This window comes from Taeniopygia guttata, chromosome 5 (assembly GCF_048771995.1).
Source record: "Taeniopygia guttata chromosome 5, bTaeGut7.mat, whole genome shotgun sequence".
Lineage (NCBI taxonomy): Eukaryota > Metazoa > Chordata > Aves > Passeriformes > Estrildidae > Taeniopygia > Taeniopygia guttata.
The window spans coordinates 4,732,297-4,752,563 of NC_133030.1; the positions used below are offsets into that span (position 1 = coordinate 4,732,297).

General features: G+C 40.6%; 1 protein-coding gene across 1 annotated transcript; it reads left to right on the forward strand.

Annotated features, from left to right (window-relative positions):
• Positions 1-3,356: 3,356 nt before the first annotated feature.
• OLFML1 (olfactomedin like 1) lies at positions 3,357-12,693 on the forward strand. Its single transcript, XM_002192764.5, has 3 exons — positions 3,357-3,787; positions 6,081-6,369; positions 10,258-12,693. The coding sequence occupies exons 1-3, from the start codon at positions 3,662-3,664 to the stop codon at positions 11,034-11,036; spliced, it is 1,194 nt and encodes a 397-aa protein (XP_002192800.5). The 5' UTR covers positions 3,357-3,661; the 3' UTR covers positions 11,037-12,693.
• The last annotated feature ends 7,574 nt before the right edge of the window (positions 12,694-20,267 follow it).

Sequence of the window (20,267 nt, forward strand, 5' to 3'; positions counted from 1 at the left end):
GGAGTCCTCTATGAGTCCTAAAATTCTAAATTCTAAATTCAGTCCTACTTATGGCTGCGTTCCTGACTGATCTCACTCCCAGCACTGCTTTTCCAGCTGAGCACCACAGAAGGACTTCACCTGGACTTCATGCGTTTGTCTTTTCTACAGAAATGGGAGTCACTTTCTCAGGTATAAAACTGAAGGGGAAAAAAAGAAAAAAAAAAAGAAAAACAAAAAGGCAGCGGCAAAACTGGAATTAAGTGCTGATTTCCCATGGTGACAAAGATATTTTCTAACCTCCCAGATCTCAGTGACTGGACCAGTGGCCGGTAGTAACAAGGAACGTATTCCTACAGACCCAAATCCTAACAAAATTAGAAAATACAGAAGTAGACCATGACCCTCCCTATATTACTAATATAAAGTATCAGTCTGATTCACCAGCACCAAAACCTATGAAAATAGACAGCTGTAAATGAAACAAAATTGCAATCACAAACAAAATTCCACATGAGCACACAAGCACTGGGATATCACTGATGCATCAGGCTGAGCAGCAATTTTTCTGAGGCAGGTGTGTATAAAATCAGTAGAAAGCTCTGAATCAGACTCTGATTTTTCCTTTTCATCTGTTATTGCTTTGCATGTTGAGGTTAATTAAAGATGAAAAACATAATTAACCTCGTTTAAAGCTTGTGTGTAGTTAGGGAGTAAAATCTGGTATATTTTGCACTACGATGAACCAAGTGACAGAAGTGGGGACTTCCCACTTGTTTTCAGGGCTGTAATAACGCGGGGCAAGGCATTAGGACAGCACCCACGGCTCAGGAAAAGCCAAGGAAAAAGGGTGAGGGAGCCCTGGGATATTCTCAAAGCCCAAAATGAAAAAAGTCTTGTGATTCCTGTGAGGAGCTGAGAAAGCAGAGTGGGACTGGAAGAAAAAGAAGCTGATTTATTGTGGCACTTCTCTAGTTATCCCACCTGACGTGACAGAAAGAAACTGACTTATTAAAAAAACAAAACAACAAAACATAGAATGCAATCATATGACTTAAATAATATCTTAAGGAAATGTCATTCTTCCCCCAAATCAAGTACACACTCTGAACTGATTTCAACATTACTTTTAAAACACATAAAGCTCCATCCAGCATCTGAAATCAAAACCACAAACACAGATGGAGCTGAAAATGCCTATTTTTCCTTCGAAAATATCTAACAGCTGTTAAAACAGACACCAAATGGTAAAAAGGTGGAATAAATGCAGCAAAGAAGCAGCACTGACAAGAAAAGGACAACATCTCAGTCAGAGAGAGGACAAGAACAGTGAAAAGGCATATTCACCTACAATTATACACTTGCTCCCTTTTAAAGGTTTGAGAGGCCTCTCAAATCAAGGGATTAATGGTCATTACAAAAAAAGTTCGTTGAGTTAAAAGTAAACTTTTTGCTCTGTTACTGTGTAATATCCTGTGCACTGAGACCAATGTCTGCCCAGACATGCCACACGATCCTGCTTTAAGTCAGACATACGTATAGATATAGATGAGCTAGATATATAGATAGATATAGATATAGATATAGATATAGATATAGATATAGATATAGATATAGATATAGATATAGATATATAGATTTGTTTGTTTGTTTGTTATACAGATTATAAGTAGCTGAAAAAAAAAAAAAACCAGACCAAAACATTTCTGTGTACATCTAGGCTGAACAGAAGTGGAAAACATACAAAAGCCAAAGCAAAATAAATGTAAAAATCCAACAAAGCTCAGAACTTAGTCAGGTGCTGTGGATTGGATGGGGACCATCACTGCCATTTACCACACGACCATGGTTTAATAAACATGGGAATGCCTCATTTGTAGAAATCCTTGGAAGGATTTCTAGGATTTGTAGGAATCCTTCTGGTCTTTCAGCTGTGGGTGATGCTAAGAAATGATTGAGCAGCTTCACAGAATCCATATGCAGAATGTTTAAGCTTATCAAGGGTGTACAGCAGTTCAAGATATTTTACCTTTTAGATTATTTTCCCTGTCTAAAGATAAAGGAAAGAAATTCAATATCTGTATTTGACTTCTAGATATGCTTTTGTGGAAGGAAGCTCATAATTTTGAATTCCATAATCTTCATCTCCTAGTTATTACCTGGGACAGACATGAGACTCAGAGAACAAATCTGAAAGGTTCCAGGTTCACCTCAGAGGTTAGAAAAGGGTTTTTTTTTTTCCCTATGTTGATCTTCCCTGGTGTTGCAGCTGATTACTTTGTGAAAAGAATGTCAAGATATTTCATAGGACAGAATCAAGGAAATTCAGACTTCCCAAGGTGTCTGCTCTCAGGGCAAGCTCTCTGTCCCCTCAAGCAGGAGCTCTGGAGTAAAGTGAAATGCCACTGGACTGAAAAATCAAATATTAAACTCTCTGTGCATCACTGGCAGTGCCTGTAAATAGGAGCTGGCAAATTATGTGCCCCTCTTAGGGTAAAGCAATAATAAAATACAGAATACTGCTCTGTGCACTTGGGTGAAACTTGCCTGCAAAGCACACATAACCACTGCGCAAAAATCAAACACAAGGAGGAAAAAAATCTGCCTGCTGTGACACACACACACACACTTGAATTCTTCAATCATCACAGGCTTAGACATGAGGCAGTTAGAAAGAATAAGAAAGCTTGGTAAGTGTGGCGGGGAATAAAAAAAAATTGAAGAAAAAGAAAAATGGGAGGGGGGAAAAAGTGAAGAGGTGGAGAATTCTGAGAAACAGAGGCATAGAGCTTGGCTTTGGATACAAAGGGAGCTTTTTAAGCTGCTAACACATGGTTTTCTAGCAAATAGAAAGTTAGCATGGCCATGAGTTTTTCCAAACAAGGCATTCAGTCAGGAAAATTATGAAATCAAATAAATATGAATTGCCTCAAATGCATTAGGCTCATGTAAGTTAATTGTAATTGATTTGTAAGTCGGATTAAGTAGAATTATTATTCCAAAAGAAGATGTCTGTTATAGACTCCACTAAATGGACACACAGTTGTGTTAATAGTATTGTTTTCAGCTGGAAAAATAGTGTCAAGAGAAAAAGGAGGAGGGACTTTTTTTAAAAGCAGTTTTATGTCTGGTTTCCAGTGCCACTGTAAATAGGCTGGACAGTGGAAGTGAATGAATTGCTTTAGATGGTTTTACAGGCACAGACATCAAGCACCAGACCTCCCTGTGAAGGGCTGGCCTGTGTTCCACCCACTGAGAATCCACTCTGACCTGCACCCAGCACGCTCTGCAGGGCTGCTCACACGGGAAAGCAGATGGGAGGAGAAAGGAGGGGAAAATAAATTATTTGTATTTAATAAAATTTGGCCTACAGGCTCGATGTGACTCAGTGCTGAACATCTGGGACTGATCATAGGATCACAAACTGAGAAGTAGTCATCTGGCTCCTAGAAATAAACACATTCGGTCCCTCTGCCACAAAGTTACTTCCTTAATGATAGAATGCAACAGCCATTTCAAGTCCTTTTAATCCTTTTTCAGCCACAATATTTTTAACTATTTTTTTGTAATTTTTAGTATTTTTTTTCACTTCAGATGGTGGTAAATTGCATTTGACCTTGGACTGGCAGCATTTGGGATTGCCCACAGGACTGATTCACTTTCCTCAAAATTTTCTGGTGCAATGGTAGCCTTACAAGTCCATTTTTTGCTGATTCCATCCCTCATGAGCATCATGGGAGCAGCACAGTACGTGATGCAGGATGCAGCCCTGCTGAGCTACATTGACCAGCGTTTTACGTCTCTGGAGGTATGTGCCTTATGAATCCTTCTGCAGCAAAACAGGTTTGAAAATGTGTGGATGTTCCAAGGCCAGGACAGTCTATATGACATATCAAATCAGGAGGGTAAATTTCCAGCTTTTTGCAATGAATGAGTAAAATAGTTGCTAAAACTTTAACTGTAATGATCCCAAATTAACACATCATTTGTTGCAGGATATAATTGCATAATGTTATGGTTTTATTCTGTTATCATTTGCATTTTTTTAATGACACCACTGAATTTAGCTAAAAAATGTTTACAGAGAACTACCACAGACCATCCTAGGGAGCAATATAAACATATTGTCACCAGTAGAAGTGCTGTCAAGTATTTATTAGCAAGGAGATAAAAATTTATCAGATATTTTTCCTGTGTGTAGATATCCCTGGAAGGATAGTTCAAGACACATTCATGCAAACCAGCAGTGTACCTGCACTTTAAATAATCCTTTAATATCTGAGAGAGTGAAATGCAGTCATTTCAATTCCTTGAATTCCTTTCAATTACTTATATAAATGTACCAGTTCTTGGTTTTTTGTTTTTTTTTTTTTTTACAGTAAAAAGCTACCAGGACTGCAAAATACCTCTTCAGTGTTGGTGCCTTATAATCGTATATTGTTTATTTTTAATTATTGACGTGTTCCTGGATCCTGGCTTGCATTTGCAGATTTACAGAGAAGCTCCAAGTTGCCTCATTTGATGTTCCTTTTTGTACAAAGCCCTCATTAGTCTTATCTTCTCAACACAGAAAGATTAACCTAACATTCTCTTCCCACTGTGTGGGTGGAGATTTAAATTTTCTTTGGCACTCTAGGAGTAACTTCACCTGGCAATTCCTATTCCTTTGGCACCCATTAAAAGTGAGGTAACCTGTGGCATTTGGTGCAAGAGGCACAAAAGGAACAGGGCAGAGAGTGAGGCAGATACTGAAGACAGCACTTGAAAATATTTAAAATAAAGGTTTTGTAGAATGTAATTAAGCAGCTTCCTGGAGACTTATGGTCTTCTATAAATGGGGGAGATAGGAGGAAAACAGAAATCACAGCTCACCAACCAAAGATCTGCTCAGATTCCTCATCTTCCTAAAGTGGCAGCTGAACTACAATTTTCAGGGCACCAATGAAGCAGCTGCATTGCAACAGAGAACCATATTGCTTACCTTGGAAAACACTTACAATTTGAATTTAGGTGTTAAGAAATAGTTTTATGGCTTTCTTTGTTTGTTTGGGGTTTTGTTGTTTGCTTTTTGTTGCTGTTGTTTTGGGTTTTTTTTAAATGCAGCCAATAATTTAAGGGAAAAACCAAACACTAAACACTAAACTTCCTCAACTATAGCATTTGAGTATTTTCATTTTCACCTTTAAATGGGAAAAAAAAAAAATAGCCACACTAGATGAAAAATAGATTCTGCCTTTGTCAGAAGAGGTATATTCATGTGAAATGTTCATGGCTATAGATTTCCTGCAGAAAACTCTTTGAGACTGCTTCACCAGTGGTCGTGCAGGAGGAGTTCCAGAAAGTTTATGGAGAGCAAATAATCAGAGATCATGAGCCCTTCTATTGTAAATGCAGGTGAACCTGGTGGGAAGAAATTATGATATCTGACTCCAGTTCAGAAAGCTGAATGATTTCTTTATTATAACTAGACTATAATTACATTAATATACTATTTAAAGGAGAAAATAAAACTACAAGCTTACTTTCACTAACTACCATATCTAACCAACTCACAACTCATGACCCCCTCTGAGAGCCCAGCCCCAGGTGGGTTGGATTGGCCATCAGGCTCAAACAATCCTCACTAGAATCCAACCAAGCACTCACCCCAGGTAAACAATTCTCCAAACACATTCCACATGGGAAAAACAAGGAGCAGAAACAGAAATTGTTTTCTCTTTCTTCTCTCTGTGTTCCTCTATGAAAAATCCTGAGAGAGAGAAAAATGTGCCTACCACACCCTTCATTATCCCTGGCTGCTTCCATCAGAGCCATTTTCCTTCTTTAGGCAGCAAAACAAAGCATCTGGATGTCAGTAACCATGTCATGTTAAAAAAATGGTGGATTTTTGTCCAGAGTTTTGAATTTTGTGCCAGTCTGAGATGTTTCACTCACACAGACACCGATGTTTCACTCACACAGACACCCACCACTATTCCACCCTGGGCTGGAATAAGTGTGTGCAGGGCACTGGGAAGGAGGGAACTGCAGGACGTGAGGTTGTGGTGTACACAGAATATCCACGTCTGTCCGTGTGTTCTCTTCCCGTGTCCTGACTCAAGAAGAGGCTGCAGAAATGCAGCCAAGACGTGCTGGAATACGCGGATGAGTTCCGAGAGTTCTCCAGGGCGGTGCTGTCCCGCCTGGCAGGGCTGAGCACCGACAAGGCTGAGCTCCAGGGAGAAGTGGAGAATTTGCTCAGGAGGGTCGAGCATGCCCAGAGGGACATCGACTATTTTGGATCTGTCACGGACTCCAACGCCTGCGTGGAAGTGCACGAGGACCTGCTGAAACAGCAGTGGCTGGAAGAGGTGGAAGAAAAAAACAGGCTTAAACTCATGTTTAATGCAAGTAAGTGTTGGAACTCAAAATGTCCCTCAGACATTTTCAGATGTTCCAAGCCTTGGTCAGAAACATTTTAGACACTGGCAAGCAGCTAGAAACAGCTGTGATTTTGAGTTTGAGTCATAAAATGAGTTACCAACTTTAAAGGTGGAACAAGCGGTCACAAAGGGTTAGATAGTATAGTAGAAGTAGTTACAAAATAGAGGGGAAAATTTTTTAGTATTGTACAGGGGGGTTTTAACACCTGTACAAGGGAGTTTTTACTTTATATAGAGAAATCAAAAATTCTAAAATAGAAAAAGTAAGCTAATCCTGTTCTTCCTCCTTCTTCTTCCTCACCTCCATGTTCTTAATAATGCTTAAACTTATAAATTAGTTTAAAGTAAAAAAGCACCTTATAACATAGGTAATAAATATTAAAAAAAACCTATAAACATATAACACACAATACATCATATAAAAAATAACAACAACCCTAAACAAAAAAAAAAAAAAGAAAAAAAACCCCACCAAACAGTAAAAGTGTCAAAAGTATGTCTCTACCTAAGCCGCTGACCAAGCAGCTGCAGCCCACCAAGACAATCTTTTAGATAACTAGCAATAAACCGCCTTAAAACCAAACAACAAAAAGCTACAAAGTTTTTCTTTAAAAACACAAGTTAAAAGAAACACTTTACCACCACACAGAACCCCTAAACCAATCCCAAAATTCTCACAAGTAAGAACAGTTTATTTTTCAGAACTTCGCTGTGAACAGTCCCACGTGTGCATGCTGATACGGGGATAACAGATTTTCATTAGCTGTGTGAATAGCACAGATTATTGCAAGGGGGCTTGGGCTGTGTAAATGCTAGACTTATAAAACCCATATATATGCAAAAAAGGTATGGGAGAGAGAGGGGGTGAAATACAGTTCAAACATTTACTTTGCAGAAAAGCTACTGCATGTCAAATTAACTCTCTGGAAGATACTTTTTATTATAAAATAATAAATAGGGAAAGTCCTCTGAAGATGTGCTCTTTCAAAGTCCCAGAAAAATACATTTCTGAGTACTGCAGCTGTACTAAGGAATTAATGGTGGTCTTTCCTTTTTGGATTAGGCAGGGGCAGAACCTCAACTCAAAAGTAAATTAGTGAGTTAATAAAATACTTAATTCACTTCTACATTGCTCTATCATCTTTCCTCTCCTTTTCCTCTCCTTTAATAAGAGAGCACACTGGCTTGGCCATAAGCAAAGCTTAGTCCTGATTTGAAAATTAGGTGTTATGGTACCCAGCATGAAGAATATATTTACAATCTATAATTTTTTAAACAGATGACATTTTATAATTATCTTTACCTTAAAGAGTTGTGGTATGGATATAAACTATATATTATAGACATGTTTAAAGTAGTCTGTTTTCTTTTCGTAGCAGTAAGAATTGAAGAGTAAATAAGAAATACAAACTGAAATTTTTAAAAAGTGAGTAAAAGAACTTTAGCATCATCAATTATACAATTCCACTGACTTCAGCAGAATTAGGCTGATTTAGTTTTACTCATAAGTCCACAATTTCTTCCCTGAACTTTTCAAGCAAATCATTACTAGGGTAGATGCTTACTGAAGCAATCACCTATTCTGCTTCTGAGCTCTCCTTGTACTCCACAATTCAGTGCTCTGAATATCAATAGTTCCTTTTTCCATTTAGAGAACTTTTGAACATTAGGCATTTTTTTCAGAGAGGAAAAAAATTGGAGATTTTTAAATTGACTGTGGTTAAGGCACTTTGAAAATTGTATCTTTCTGAGAGTTTCAGAGGGGAAAAAATTACTTTCCATTTTCTTTTGTTGGAAATTATTACTTTTAACTTTATTGTAGCAGCTCATGGTAACTTTATTTTCAATTTGTCCTCTACTGTTAGTACTAGTCAGATGCTTTTCCCATTTAATTTGATGTCAAAAGTATTCCCTGTGCAGATTTTGCAGCACTTAGAAAAAGTAGGAAGATCCTCAGCTCTGTAAAATAGCAGCTCTGCTTCTATGCTGTCATGTCCTACCAGACTCTACGACTATTTTTGCTGAGTCACTTCAGAAATCTAGCAGAAAAGAAGGTTTTTAAGTCAGCTTTGTTACTGAGTTTGGGTCAAGTTCGCACAGAAAATAACAATCAGAGAAAAATCTGGTTATTTCCCCTGCAGAGGAAGATGCTGCTAAGGCTGCCTAGGGTTTTTGATTCAGCAGCTTTAATTTTTTTTAATCTATCTAACCAATAAATGTTAGATTTGAGAGAGCTGTTGTGGCTTGCTCAGGGAAGGCACTTCCAGAGTGAGGACTCCCAGGAAAAAAAAAAAAAAAAAAAAAAACAACAAAAAAAACCAAAAAAACAACACGCTGTAGCAGCAATATCCAAAAGCTTTGATTAGAGGGTATCAGTACACACAAATTACATAAAGATTGCTTTGTACAGGCAACTGGAGTCCTGCCACTGACTTCAATAGGTTTGTATCAGGCCAAATAGGGGGGCTGGTTTTGCTTTCTCCATTTCATCTGCTGCCAGAACTTCCTGCCTTAGAGCTTTGTTTGTCCTGTTCACTGAAATGGCTGCACTCCACTGAAAGCAACTCTTTCAACTTCAAATGCTGTAATTTATGGGTGCCTTTGGTAAACAAGCTTGTTAATAAGCTTTGCAATAGTTTGTTGTTTTTTTTTTTTTTTTTTCCTGGAAAGGATGCTGCTTGATAAAGATCTCAGAGTCTAAATGGCTGAGTCCTCCAAGGCTTGGTGCTTTCTGGTCTGAAACGTCCCTGGAGAGTGCACACAAAACTTGAAGAAGCCAGAGCTGTGTCTCGCTCTCTGCTGGCTCCAATTTTAACCCTCCAGCAAAGTAAAGAGCTGGGTGGCTCCAGCAGCCAGCTCCTGGCACGGGAATTGGCAGCACAGACATCACACCAGCTCCTTCAAAGGCCACCCTGGTGCATGCACAGCCCTGGCTGTGTGATCTATATTTTGCTCTTGATCCTTTGTGTGCAGGTATTGAGAGGGGAATGCAAAGATAGCCCAGTGTTTTGGCTTTCAGTTATGCTGATCTCTTTTTATTTCTATTTCTACTATAAATGCATAAAAAAGAGGCTATCTGAAGATTAGACCAGTCCTGAAACAAAAATACTATACTGTCACCCTGATTCTTAAGATTTTCTAAAGCCTTCTGAGTTTACATTCTGTTAGAAAACTTTCTCACACAACTTTCTGTAAACAACCTATTGTTCTCCGTTCCTTCATAAAAGTGAAGAAACTTAATATACTAGTGGTTTGTCCAATGTCTTTGGAGAGGTAGCACATTCACTCTCCAATCCACTATCACCTTTAGAAAAGTATAAAAGTTAGAATCAGAAAATAAATGGCCTTTTTTACCTAGCAAATAGCAGCGGCTTGCGTTGTGCTTTCACGCGTCCTATAACAACACTATACATACGGGTAATGGATTTTAATTTGTATGCCTCCAACAATAAATAAATCTGATTACTTTAGTGTGTTGATCTAAACCAGAAATCAGTTCTCTGAAGTAAAAATTATAGCCCTGTAAAAGGACAGACAAGAATAATCACAAAATCACTAACTGTGCTCTTGGTCTCCTCTCAGACACACAAATATCCAAATGTTTTGGGTAACGCTGGTGTATTAGAACAAAACCCAACACTCTATAGGTAGGTGAAGACACCACAGTTTTCTTAGCAGGAATATATCCCATAAAACTATTTTCAGCACTACTTACCATAGCCATACTGCTGACACCTTTACTGATATATTGACTCTGGCCTTAGAGATGAATTAAAAGTAATTCAAAGAAAGGAAACTAGAAAATTTACAGATATTCTAATTTTATTTTTCTTTGTCTTTGGTTACTTCCTTGCAGGTTGTCACCACATGCTTGCAGGTATTAGGTCCCTGAAGGTAGTTAAGAAGACTGGAGGAAAGCATGGCTCTTGGATGAAAGATCCTGGCAAAAAGCACGGGAAGATTTATTTATTAAGCGGCTCTGTAAATAATGTGATTTTGGAATTTGCAAATATCATGGCTTTCATGGAAAACAATCAGACTCTGAAGGCTCGCAGGATCCCCTTGCCACTGCCCTGGGAAGGAACTGGCCACGTCATCTATCAGGGTTTCCTCTTCTACCACAGACACGGCTCCTTGAACGAGATTGTTAAATTCAACATCCAGAGAAGAAACGTGGCTGACCAGATACTGCTGCCAGGGGCTGGGAGGATTCCTGCCTACCAGCTCTCTCCACAGACAAAAATAGACCTGGCTCTCGACGAGCAGGGGCTGTGGGCCCTCCATGCAGAACCAGAGACCGGGGAGAACATTGTCCTCACCAAAATTAACGCGGTGGCCATGGCCGTGGAACACAGCTGGGACACGCCCTGCAGCAGCAGGGGTGCTGAGGCAGCCTTCATGGCCTGCAACACCCTCCACGTGGTCTACAACTCTCCTTCTGGGGGCTCCCCCCGCATCCAGTGTGTTTATGATGTTTTGGGTGCTCTGAGTGCTCCCACAAACCCAGGGCTGCATTTCCCAAAACGCCAGGGTGGCCACTCCACCATACACTACAATCCTAAAGAAAAGCAGCTCTTCGCTTGGGGCGATGGATCCCAGATTGTTTACAAGCTTCACACAGAGCAGAAAGTTTAAAATCCTTAGCAGCTTTTCAAATAGACCTAAAAACCACCAGTCCCAAGTCAACACAACCTTTTTTATTAAAATTACATTATTCCCATCTAGTACAACGTTCATCCATTTTACATAACTAAAGACTTATGTACCCCAGTAATCTTAATGCCCAATAAAGAATATGTGAAGACAGAATTAATACAAGTTACATGATGACTAAATATCTTACATGCACTACCCTTCCCTGCTCCCCCCCCAAATTAAAATCTAAAGTTAATTTAAAAAACTAATAGCCCATTTAGATATGTTCTCTTCCTATTGAAAGTATATTTTCTGTTTCAATGCCATGGAAATCGAATCAGAAATCCTTCCTGTCCAAAACACAGTTTGACAACATTCCCTACTCTGAAGATCACTACAGAAAGCCTTCTAGTAAGCAATACAAAATCACATAATTCCAGTGAAATTAGAGATCACTTTTAACAGGAGAGGTTTATTATACCACAAAGTGTAAGAATATACAGCCCCACAAACATGGTTTATATTTAACATGAAACTCTCATACATCACATCAAGGTTATTCCTATTCACTGAACTTCTGGAGTATGTCCATCAAAATTCCACACTTTTTATCCATGTAGTCATATCCATAGCACAGGCCTCTTTTCATCCTGCCACTACATTAGCTGCAGCCCAATATTCACTTTTTACAGCTTCAAGTTGCCACTTCTCACTATTTTTTGAGCATATCACTGTTTGTGTGTCAGAAGGAATGTTCCTAGGTGAACTCGTCTGTATCACACACTACTTTTAAAGGTTTTACATGTCACTCTTTGGTGTTTTTTTCATTAGATCTCTTTCAGCATCTACTTGTGAGGCATTTTGCCCAATGTTTCACGTCACTTCCATTGTTTATAAAGAATCTTTCTCATCCTGTCCCCCACCTCCATGAAAAGGTGGCTCAGATGAGCACAATAGTGCAGGTGAGGGCATGGCACTGCTCAGTCCTGGGCTTCTGAGTCACAGATATACACCAGGTATTTTTGTTTCAAAAAATGTTAAAAATGTTAAATAATGTTAAAAAAAAAAAAAGGCTTTTAATGTGAAATACAGGTACAGACTGTATTATTTATTTATTTCAATGACAGCTGCATGTCTAATAGCAAACAAACAAACAAACACACCAAAAAGTCCCCTCTGAAAACCACAAATAATGGTACTTGAAAAACAATCCACATCTGTTGCCGCAGAAAATCCATTTTGTTCATTACGCTGAGAGAGCTGTTGTTCTGTTCAAAAATAGCTTTGAGAGAACAGCCAGACATCAGGGAATGATTTTGAAAAGGAGTTCCAGAGTACAATTAGGAGTATATGGGCTGCTGGGCTGCACCAGTGATACTCTGCCTTCAGCAAAGGGAGCTTTGTCATTCACTGAGCAGGCTCAGTGACTGGAGCACTGCTCCTGTGTCACAGCAGACACAGGGTGCACAGCTACACATGCCCACAGGCTGGGCTGGCACTGCTTTCCTAGGTTAAAGGCTCTATTTGGCCTTTTACTCCTCTCTAAAATTGCAAACATGTACATGCAAAATGGTATCAGCCACCTCTCCAGTGAGAACTTCTACTGGAAAGGAAGTGTACCGTTCTTTATTTAATAAATAAAGTCTTTGGGTGTAAATATGCATTGAATCTGCTTTTTAGAAAAGGGGTTCTTGGGATGTGCTTTGTGCTGCACTATTACACAGCAGAGAAAGCCCATGTCACTATTCTCCAGAAAGATTCCAATGTGCAATCCTCAAAAGCTCAGGTAGGGTCTTCTCTGAGCCTTGCTGCCCTGGAAACCCAAAATTCACGATGAATTAAAGCCCAAGAGGGGGTGAAGCACCCAAACATCCCATCAGCAGCAAAGGGAGGCACAGCCAGCCTGCACAAGGGCTCCCAGCACTCTGTAAAACAACAGCTCACTGCCAAACCCAGCTTCCCCATCCCCTGGCTCTGTGAGAAGATCCCATGTCCTCTGCATGGAGCCCTAAGGGACAGGGCAGTACAGGAGCTGGCATCCTTGGGCCACTGTGCCAGCACCACACAGGGAGTCTGTGGGAGTGTCTTGGTTTGAAAAGACAGGAGTCTGTGAAGGAAGGCAAGAGCCTCCTGTGAAATGGAAAAGGTAAACCCCCTCCCTCCCAATTACCATAATTTCAAAATTAAAAGGCTCTCAGGCAAAGATGTGGGAATGGGAATAACAGTTCTTTACTAGGAAAAAAGTAAATAAAAATAAAGAGGGAAAAAATGTAATTAGTACTAACAAGACTAGTGATAGAGTCAATAACCTCACACCCTGAGGAGTCAGGGTGTTGGTAATAGTCCAGCTAAATGGTGGCTGTTCCTCTGGAGTGGCAGATGAAATGCTGCTGGAGCGGGGATCTGTAGAAGGGTGGAGTTTTCTCTGAAGGTCTGGTGATGGAGTAGTTGGGCCTGGTCTTCCTCTGGGGATCCAGCCGAGAAGAAGGTGCTCCTCTGGGAATCCAGCGAAGGGGCTGCCCTGATGTCCCAAAAATGCTGATTTTATGCAGGTAGGGCTGCTTGGCTCCTCCCTCTGGGTGGAGCATCTCACACTGGGCTGATGTTACTTTCCCAGTCATGCAGTGAGTCATTCAATGGCCCATTAACAGAAGATATCTCCCCGGAGGGAGACATTGTTCTTGGGAGAGATAAGAAAACTGCCCAACCTCCAACAGATGGCAAATAGAATACATGCTTATCTTACAAGCCAGTCCAGGGAGGCACTGAGGAAAGTCCTTCAGTCCTGGAGGTGGAGGAGGGGGAGAACTTCTCAGTCTGAGGTTCACTCTTGCTCTGTTTTATTCCAGTGTTAAGATGAACTTTGGAGATGCTTTTGTTTTTTCTCAATCCCCATGGATATTTTAGGGTCCCATTCCTGCACTTATCTGGGAGTTTCACTGGGTACATTTCACTTTGGATGTGACAAAGACAAAAAACAGCTTTTATCACTTCAGCATTGCTCACACTCTTCCTGGAGCACAAAACTGAGCAGGCTACTGGTCCTGCAGCAAGGAATAAACTGGGAAACAGGCTGGGGGTTGGGGTAGAACACGGATTTTGTGGGCTGTAGTGGCAGCAGTACCTTGGGCTTACAGCATCAGTGACAGCTGATGGAGTCACATCTGTGAATATGGTCTGCTCAGCTGATCAGTTAATATTCTTGTAAGAAAAAGGTGGCTGACATTGTCCTCCAGCTTCCTGGTAATCTCTAAAATATATATTATTTCATTAATTTTCATAACTGATAGCACCCAAGCAGATATTTTTGAGAAAGTCAGAAGAGACGTTTGGTTAACTCCTGGATGACAAAGGGGAAAAAAAGCAAAAAAAACGGACTGTGTGTTCGGAAACAGAGTGACAAATATCTGAACTGAATATTCTGCTCCAAGACAGCAGTCTCCAAAAGGCAAGGACAAAGGACTGTCAGGAGGCAGTAGACAGCCATGACAAGACTGCATGAAAGAGGGCATTGACTTCCAGTGCAGGTAGATGATATGATTGTTACCATGGAAATGGAATCGGTACAAGGGGATGAACACAGAGGAGTCTTCATCAGGAACAAAAAACACAAATGAGTTTATGACCTCTACCTTCACCAGCTAGATAACATCCATTACTGGCCTTGTTATTCAAGTCCTTTTATGCTACACTTTCTCCATGTGCTCATTCCATGTGAACCACTGGCTTTTTGCTTTGTCATATCGAGACCCTCCTCTAGAAGGGAATTCAATGCCCTCTGCTCTGACAGCAGGATCCTCCTCCTCCTAACAAAAGCAGCACTCCTCAGTGCTTTGGCTGTGCTGAAGGTCCCTCACCCCTTCAGTGACACTGCAGCCACCTCATCCTTCTCCTGCAGCACGCTGTGACTGCCCCTTCCCACGGTGAGGGCAGGTTTCACTGCACAGATGCTCCTAATTCCCCCTGCCCTCGATCCCTCTGCCATCTCTTCCACAGAAAGGTGGCTCAGGTCAGGATAATGTGCAATGATTATGTCCTGTTTGCACTTGGAACAATCAGAATTATCACAAACGTAAATGTTTTCAGCTCTCTCCGTTTATTGACACCCATGTGATGAATTTAAGCTTTCTGACAGTGGTGTACTTTCTTGTTTGGATTTTGTCGATGATGAGGATCTGTGATTGCTAAAAGCAACTTGCCAGTAGAGCAAAGTGTGCTGCTAGGAGCACGTCAGTTTACCTGGGTTTATTTTTACAGTGCCCATCAGAGATAAGCTTGTTTGTCAGAAAATTATCGTCCTGTCTCTTTTTCTTCTTCATTCCCACTGCGTGGATGTGGAGGATGAGAGCCCCTTTAGCATTCACTCAAGCAGAAAAACACACACTGCATGTTAGTTACGGGTGGGTTTACCACTAAAAAATGCAGCTGTTCTCTGCCTGCTGTCACCCAGCTGCATGTTTGCCCCCTGTGCTGTTTCCCACTCAGTTGCAGGACACAGCTGCAGAGAGGTGCACGGAAGCTCAGCAAAGAAACTGCAGAATCGAAACCATTAAAATGCAGCTCTCCTAATACCGAAGGAATAGCTCCTCCTGAAGGCAGAAATCAGGACCTGTGGCCCTTGGAGTTGTTTGAACTTTCCATGGGTTTGCATTGCATATAAGAAAATAATATCTTCTTGCACTTCCACCATGTCCAGCCTTAAACCAGAAAAAGGAATGTACAGAATCCCAGAATAAATAAAGGTGGAAAAGATCTCTGATATCACTGAGTCCAAATTTTGACCAGGTACCACAACACCTCCAGGGATTGTGACTCTACCACTTCCCTGGGCAGTCTTTTCCAATGTCTAACAACCTTTCTGCTGGTGATATCTGGATATTGCTCAGTCTTCTTTCCTGATGTTCATACTGGCATCATAAACCACGGGTGTCATTTGTCTTGGAATTTATTATTGCAAAATACATCAAAATCCCTTGTTGCTTTAAATCCATTTTTAAAATAGTTTTGAACAAGCAAAATCTTTATGTGGAAAAGGCTAATAAAATAACCTGCTTGACTGCTCCCCATGCTAGTGTCATATTTATTGCAGACAACCACCTACTTTTCCTTCTTACTTAAGGCTGACTTCTCCATGGTACAGACACCATCTAGTGAGTCAGCCCCTACTCCATAATTACAGGACTGGGGCTTTTCTTTTGGCTTTTTGAATTCTTTCTTAAGGGTAGGAGAACAAGGGGGAAAAAAAACTGTGGAAAATGTTTTATTTTATAAACTTTTAGTAGGTTTACGTCAAAAAGAAAATACTTCTGAGATGGCTAATTTTTGAGAGCTCCTAGCAGACTCTGACCTGGAAATAGAAAACTATTTCCCAATACTATCTTTGCCCAACTAATCTGAAAATTGATGCTGAAAGACATGGAATTTTTGGGAACACCTGTAGAGATACCCACTTTATTATATGCTGAGACTATATCTGAGTGGAAAGAAAAATCCACCTATGTTAAACAACCCCTACTGTCTGTGTAGGTAATTCAGACCTTGGGTAGGAAAAAACATGGTTGGTTTTACCTGTAACACTTGTATGGATTCAAAACAAAACCACAGCCACACAAAGTAGTGCTGCCTGCAGTCAAACCATCAAGTCCAGCTCTTGGTAAAATCTCAATCTTTGGCCCATTTATTTCTACCAAAAGTCTCTGGGGCACTGGCTGAGCCATCCTGGGACCTTAACTGAGAAAAATAAACTTATTATCAAGTGTCTATTTTCTCAGTCAGAATCCATGACCCTCCTTGAAACTGGGAACTCCAAAACTGAAATAAATATTATTCAGCTAGACCAATCTTTCTGTATTTGTACATGGGACACTCTGTCTGTGTGATCTGATGTTGCTTTTGACTTTGAAATACAATTGGCATAAAATCACTGAGAAATTGAACTTTTTATAAGTCTTATCTGGGTCCACTTGTCATATATTTGTGACAATAAGATTAGAAATAATATTTTCATTAGGATGTCCAAGTAAAGGACACCCTCTTTAATAGGGGATTATTACACTGCATCATTCTGTGACCTCAGAGTTAGTTATAACTTTCTTATTCTTAATTAACTGGAAAAGGAAAGAATCCAACATGTGAACACTAATTGCTAATGCAATGAGTTAGATCATGAATATCTTACATATTTCTCTGTTATCCAATCTTTTGTTATAATTAATTCTCTATATAGAATTTTTTGGGGCAGGGCTGATCTTCTATTTTGTACTTCTTACATAATTCCTGAAACTTTCTGTAATTAACAAATACCCAGACAGAATTAAATGCTTTTGTGGGTTTTGTAAATACTGATTTTTCATACAATTTAATTTAAACAACACATATGACCAATGGCTTTTTCTTCTAAAGTCCTTATAGTGCTGCCGTTATCACTGTCCTTTCTCTTCAGCTGAGGGTTAGAAGATTATTCTTATTTATTATTATTAAATCAATTATTAACAAATACCCAGACGGAATTAAGTGCTTTTGTGGGCTTTCTAAATATAGATTTTTCAAACTGTTTAATTTAAACAGCACATGTGCTTTATCAGAATATTTATTATAAACAATGCAAATGACCAATGGCTTTCTCTTCTAAAGGCCTTATAGAGCTGGCATTATCACTGTCCATTCTCTTCAGCTGAGAGTTAAGAGATAAAGTGCCAACATCACTTCCTGTGCACATTCTCAATTTGAAATCAATATCCGTTCTCACAGACGGATGGCTCTCCTCAGAAGAGCTGCAAAGGTTTGCTTTGGCCTTATGCTTACAGTGTGTTTTTCCAAGAGTAATTTTAATGTGTCTGCAAACTGCGTCCTGCTTTCATGCCAGCTCTCCACTGCCACATCTACAGCTGTGTCTGGGTTTGAACAGCCAGGTGTCTGCTAAGGAAGGCAGGAGCCTCCCTTGAAATGGAAAATGCAAACCCCATCCCTCTGAATTATTATAAATTTGAAACTAAGGGACTCTCAGGCAAAGATATGGGAATAGGAATAACAGTTGTTTACTAGGAAAATTAAAAATACAAATGCAAGAGTACAAAAAAAAAAACACAAAAAAAAACCCCAAAACAAACACTGCCAGAGTCAGAGCAGGCCCTGTCCCCCTGTGGGTCAGGGAGGTGACAGCAGTCCCATCCCATGGTGGCTCAGCCCTCCTGCAGTGCCAGCTGTGCTTCTGCTGGAGCAGGATCCTGGACAAGGGGGGAGTTTTCCTCTGGAGCTCCAGGGCTGGGGGAGATGGGCCTGGGCTCCTCTGGGAATGCAGTGGGGAAGAAAGCTGCTCCTCTGGGAATGCAGTGGGAAGAAAGCTGCTCCTCTGGGAATGCAGTGGGGAAGAAAGCTGCTCCTCTGGGAATGCAGTGGGGAAGAAAGCTGCTCCTCTGGGAATGCAGTGGGGAAGAAAGCTGCTCCTCTGGGAATGCAGTGGGGCAGAAAGCTGCTCCTCTGGGAATGCAGTGGGAAGAAAGCTGCTCCTCTGGGAATGCAGTGGGGAAGAAAGCTGCTCCTCTGGGAATGCAGTGGGGAAGAAAGCTGCTCCTCTGGGAATGCAGTGGGGAAGAAAGCTGCTCCTCTGGGAATGCAGGGGGCAAAGGCTGCTGTGCTGTTCCCAGGTCAGATTGTATCCAGGTAGGAATGTTTGGCTCCTCCCCTGGGCAGAGCATCTCCCCATGGGATGATGGAATTTTCTCAGCCATGCAGGGACACTCACTGGCCATGAACAGGAGATAATTAATAATGAATGGCCCATGAACAGAAGAGATTGCCTGGAGGGAGGATTGGCTGTGGAAGAGATAAAGAAAACTGTCCAAAGAACAGCAGAGAACTGCTCCAGCTTTGACAGATGGCAATAGAACACACACCCCAGCCACATATTGTAACTTAATGCAAGCTTGTAAAAACAGCTTTGGCAGAAAAGGTACAAAACCCGATGTAAAGCCTTAGATCCTCTTTGTACAGATCCCCCCAAAAATGAGGAAACTGCCTGAAATCAGGTATTTCAGTCCCAGCAGCAATCATCTTTGAAGTGTGTACAGAATTTGTATCACTGTAAAAAACACAACCTCCTATGAGGACCTCTAAAAACTTCTATTTCAGTAATCATTTTAGCAAAAAAAGGAACTCTGCTGAATGCTGTGAATTCCTTGTTTACTCCCTCATTTTGAAAGCTAGTGAGTGCATCTAGAAAAAGACGCATTTCCTATTCAGTTTTTTGGCCATAAAATGCAAGCATAAATTTTCAGGATTAATGACAGTAGTAAAGTCAAAAATTTATTGCTCAAAGTTTAAAGAAGTTGCACACAAACAAACTGAAACAACCTCCAGGCTGCCCTGAATCCTTTCTTTCCCCTTTGGCATTGGTATCCCAAGAAAAAAAACATGTTCTTGTTGCATATTTGTTACCATTACATTCCTAGTTAGTTTGGCAAACAAATAACTTCTTATTAAATTTCCAAGAAATGTATAAGCTGTAATTAATGAGAATTATAGAATCATTGAGGCTGGAGAAGAGCTCCAAGGTCATCGAATCCAACCTTTGCCCGAGCTCTGCCATGTCAAATAAACCACAGCTCTGGGTGCCAAGGCTCCTCTTCTTTGAACATCTCCAGCCCCACCACTTCCCTGGGCAGCTTAACCACTTTTTCCGTGAAGACATTTCTTCTTGATGTTCAGCCTGAACTCCCCAGCTGCAGCTTGGCACCGTTGTCTCTTCTCCTGTTGCTGGTGACCTGGAAGAAGATGCTGAATCCCCACCTGGCTCCAGCCTCCTGCCAGGCAGTTGCAGAGAGTGAGAAGATCTCCCTGAGTGTTCTCTTTTCCTTCTCTGGACTTACTCCAACACCTCAATGCCCCTCCTGCAGTGAGGGGCCCAGAACTTTAAGTATACACTTTGAATAAATCTTTTCCTCATCATTTTCAACTTAAAACAATGTTTGTTTTGCTAACCAACAGGTATGAAGATTGCACTTTTTTCTATCCAAGCAATTCAAAATATGTTGGCAATGGTCATGTGTTTGTATGTTTGTGTTTTGATATTAGAAAAACAGAAGAGATCTAATTTTTTAACGAAAATACACTTGAGTTCTCCCCACCCACCTGTAAACCTCCACTGGTTTATCAGTCAGAGCACAGCACTGACATCCAGTTGGGACAATTAAGTTGCAGTTTTCTTACCAGATCTGATTTTACTGAGTCCCT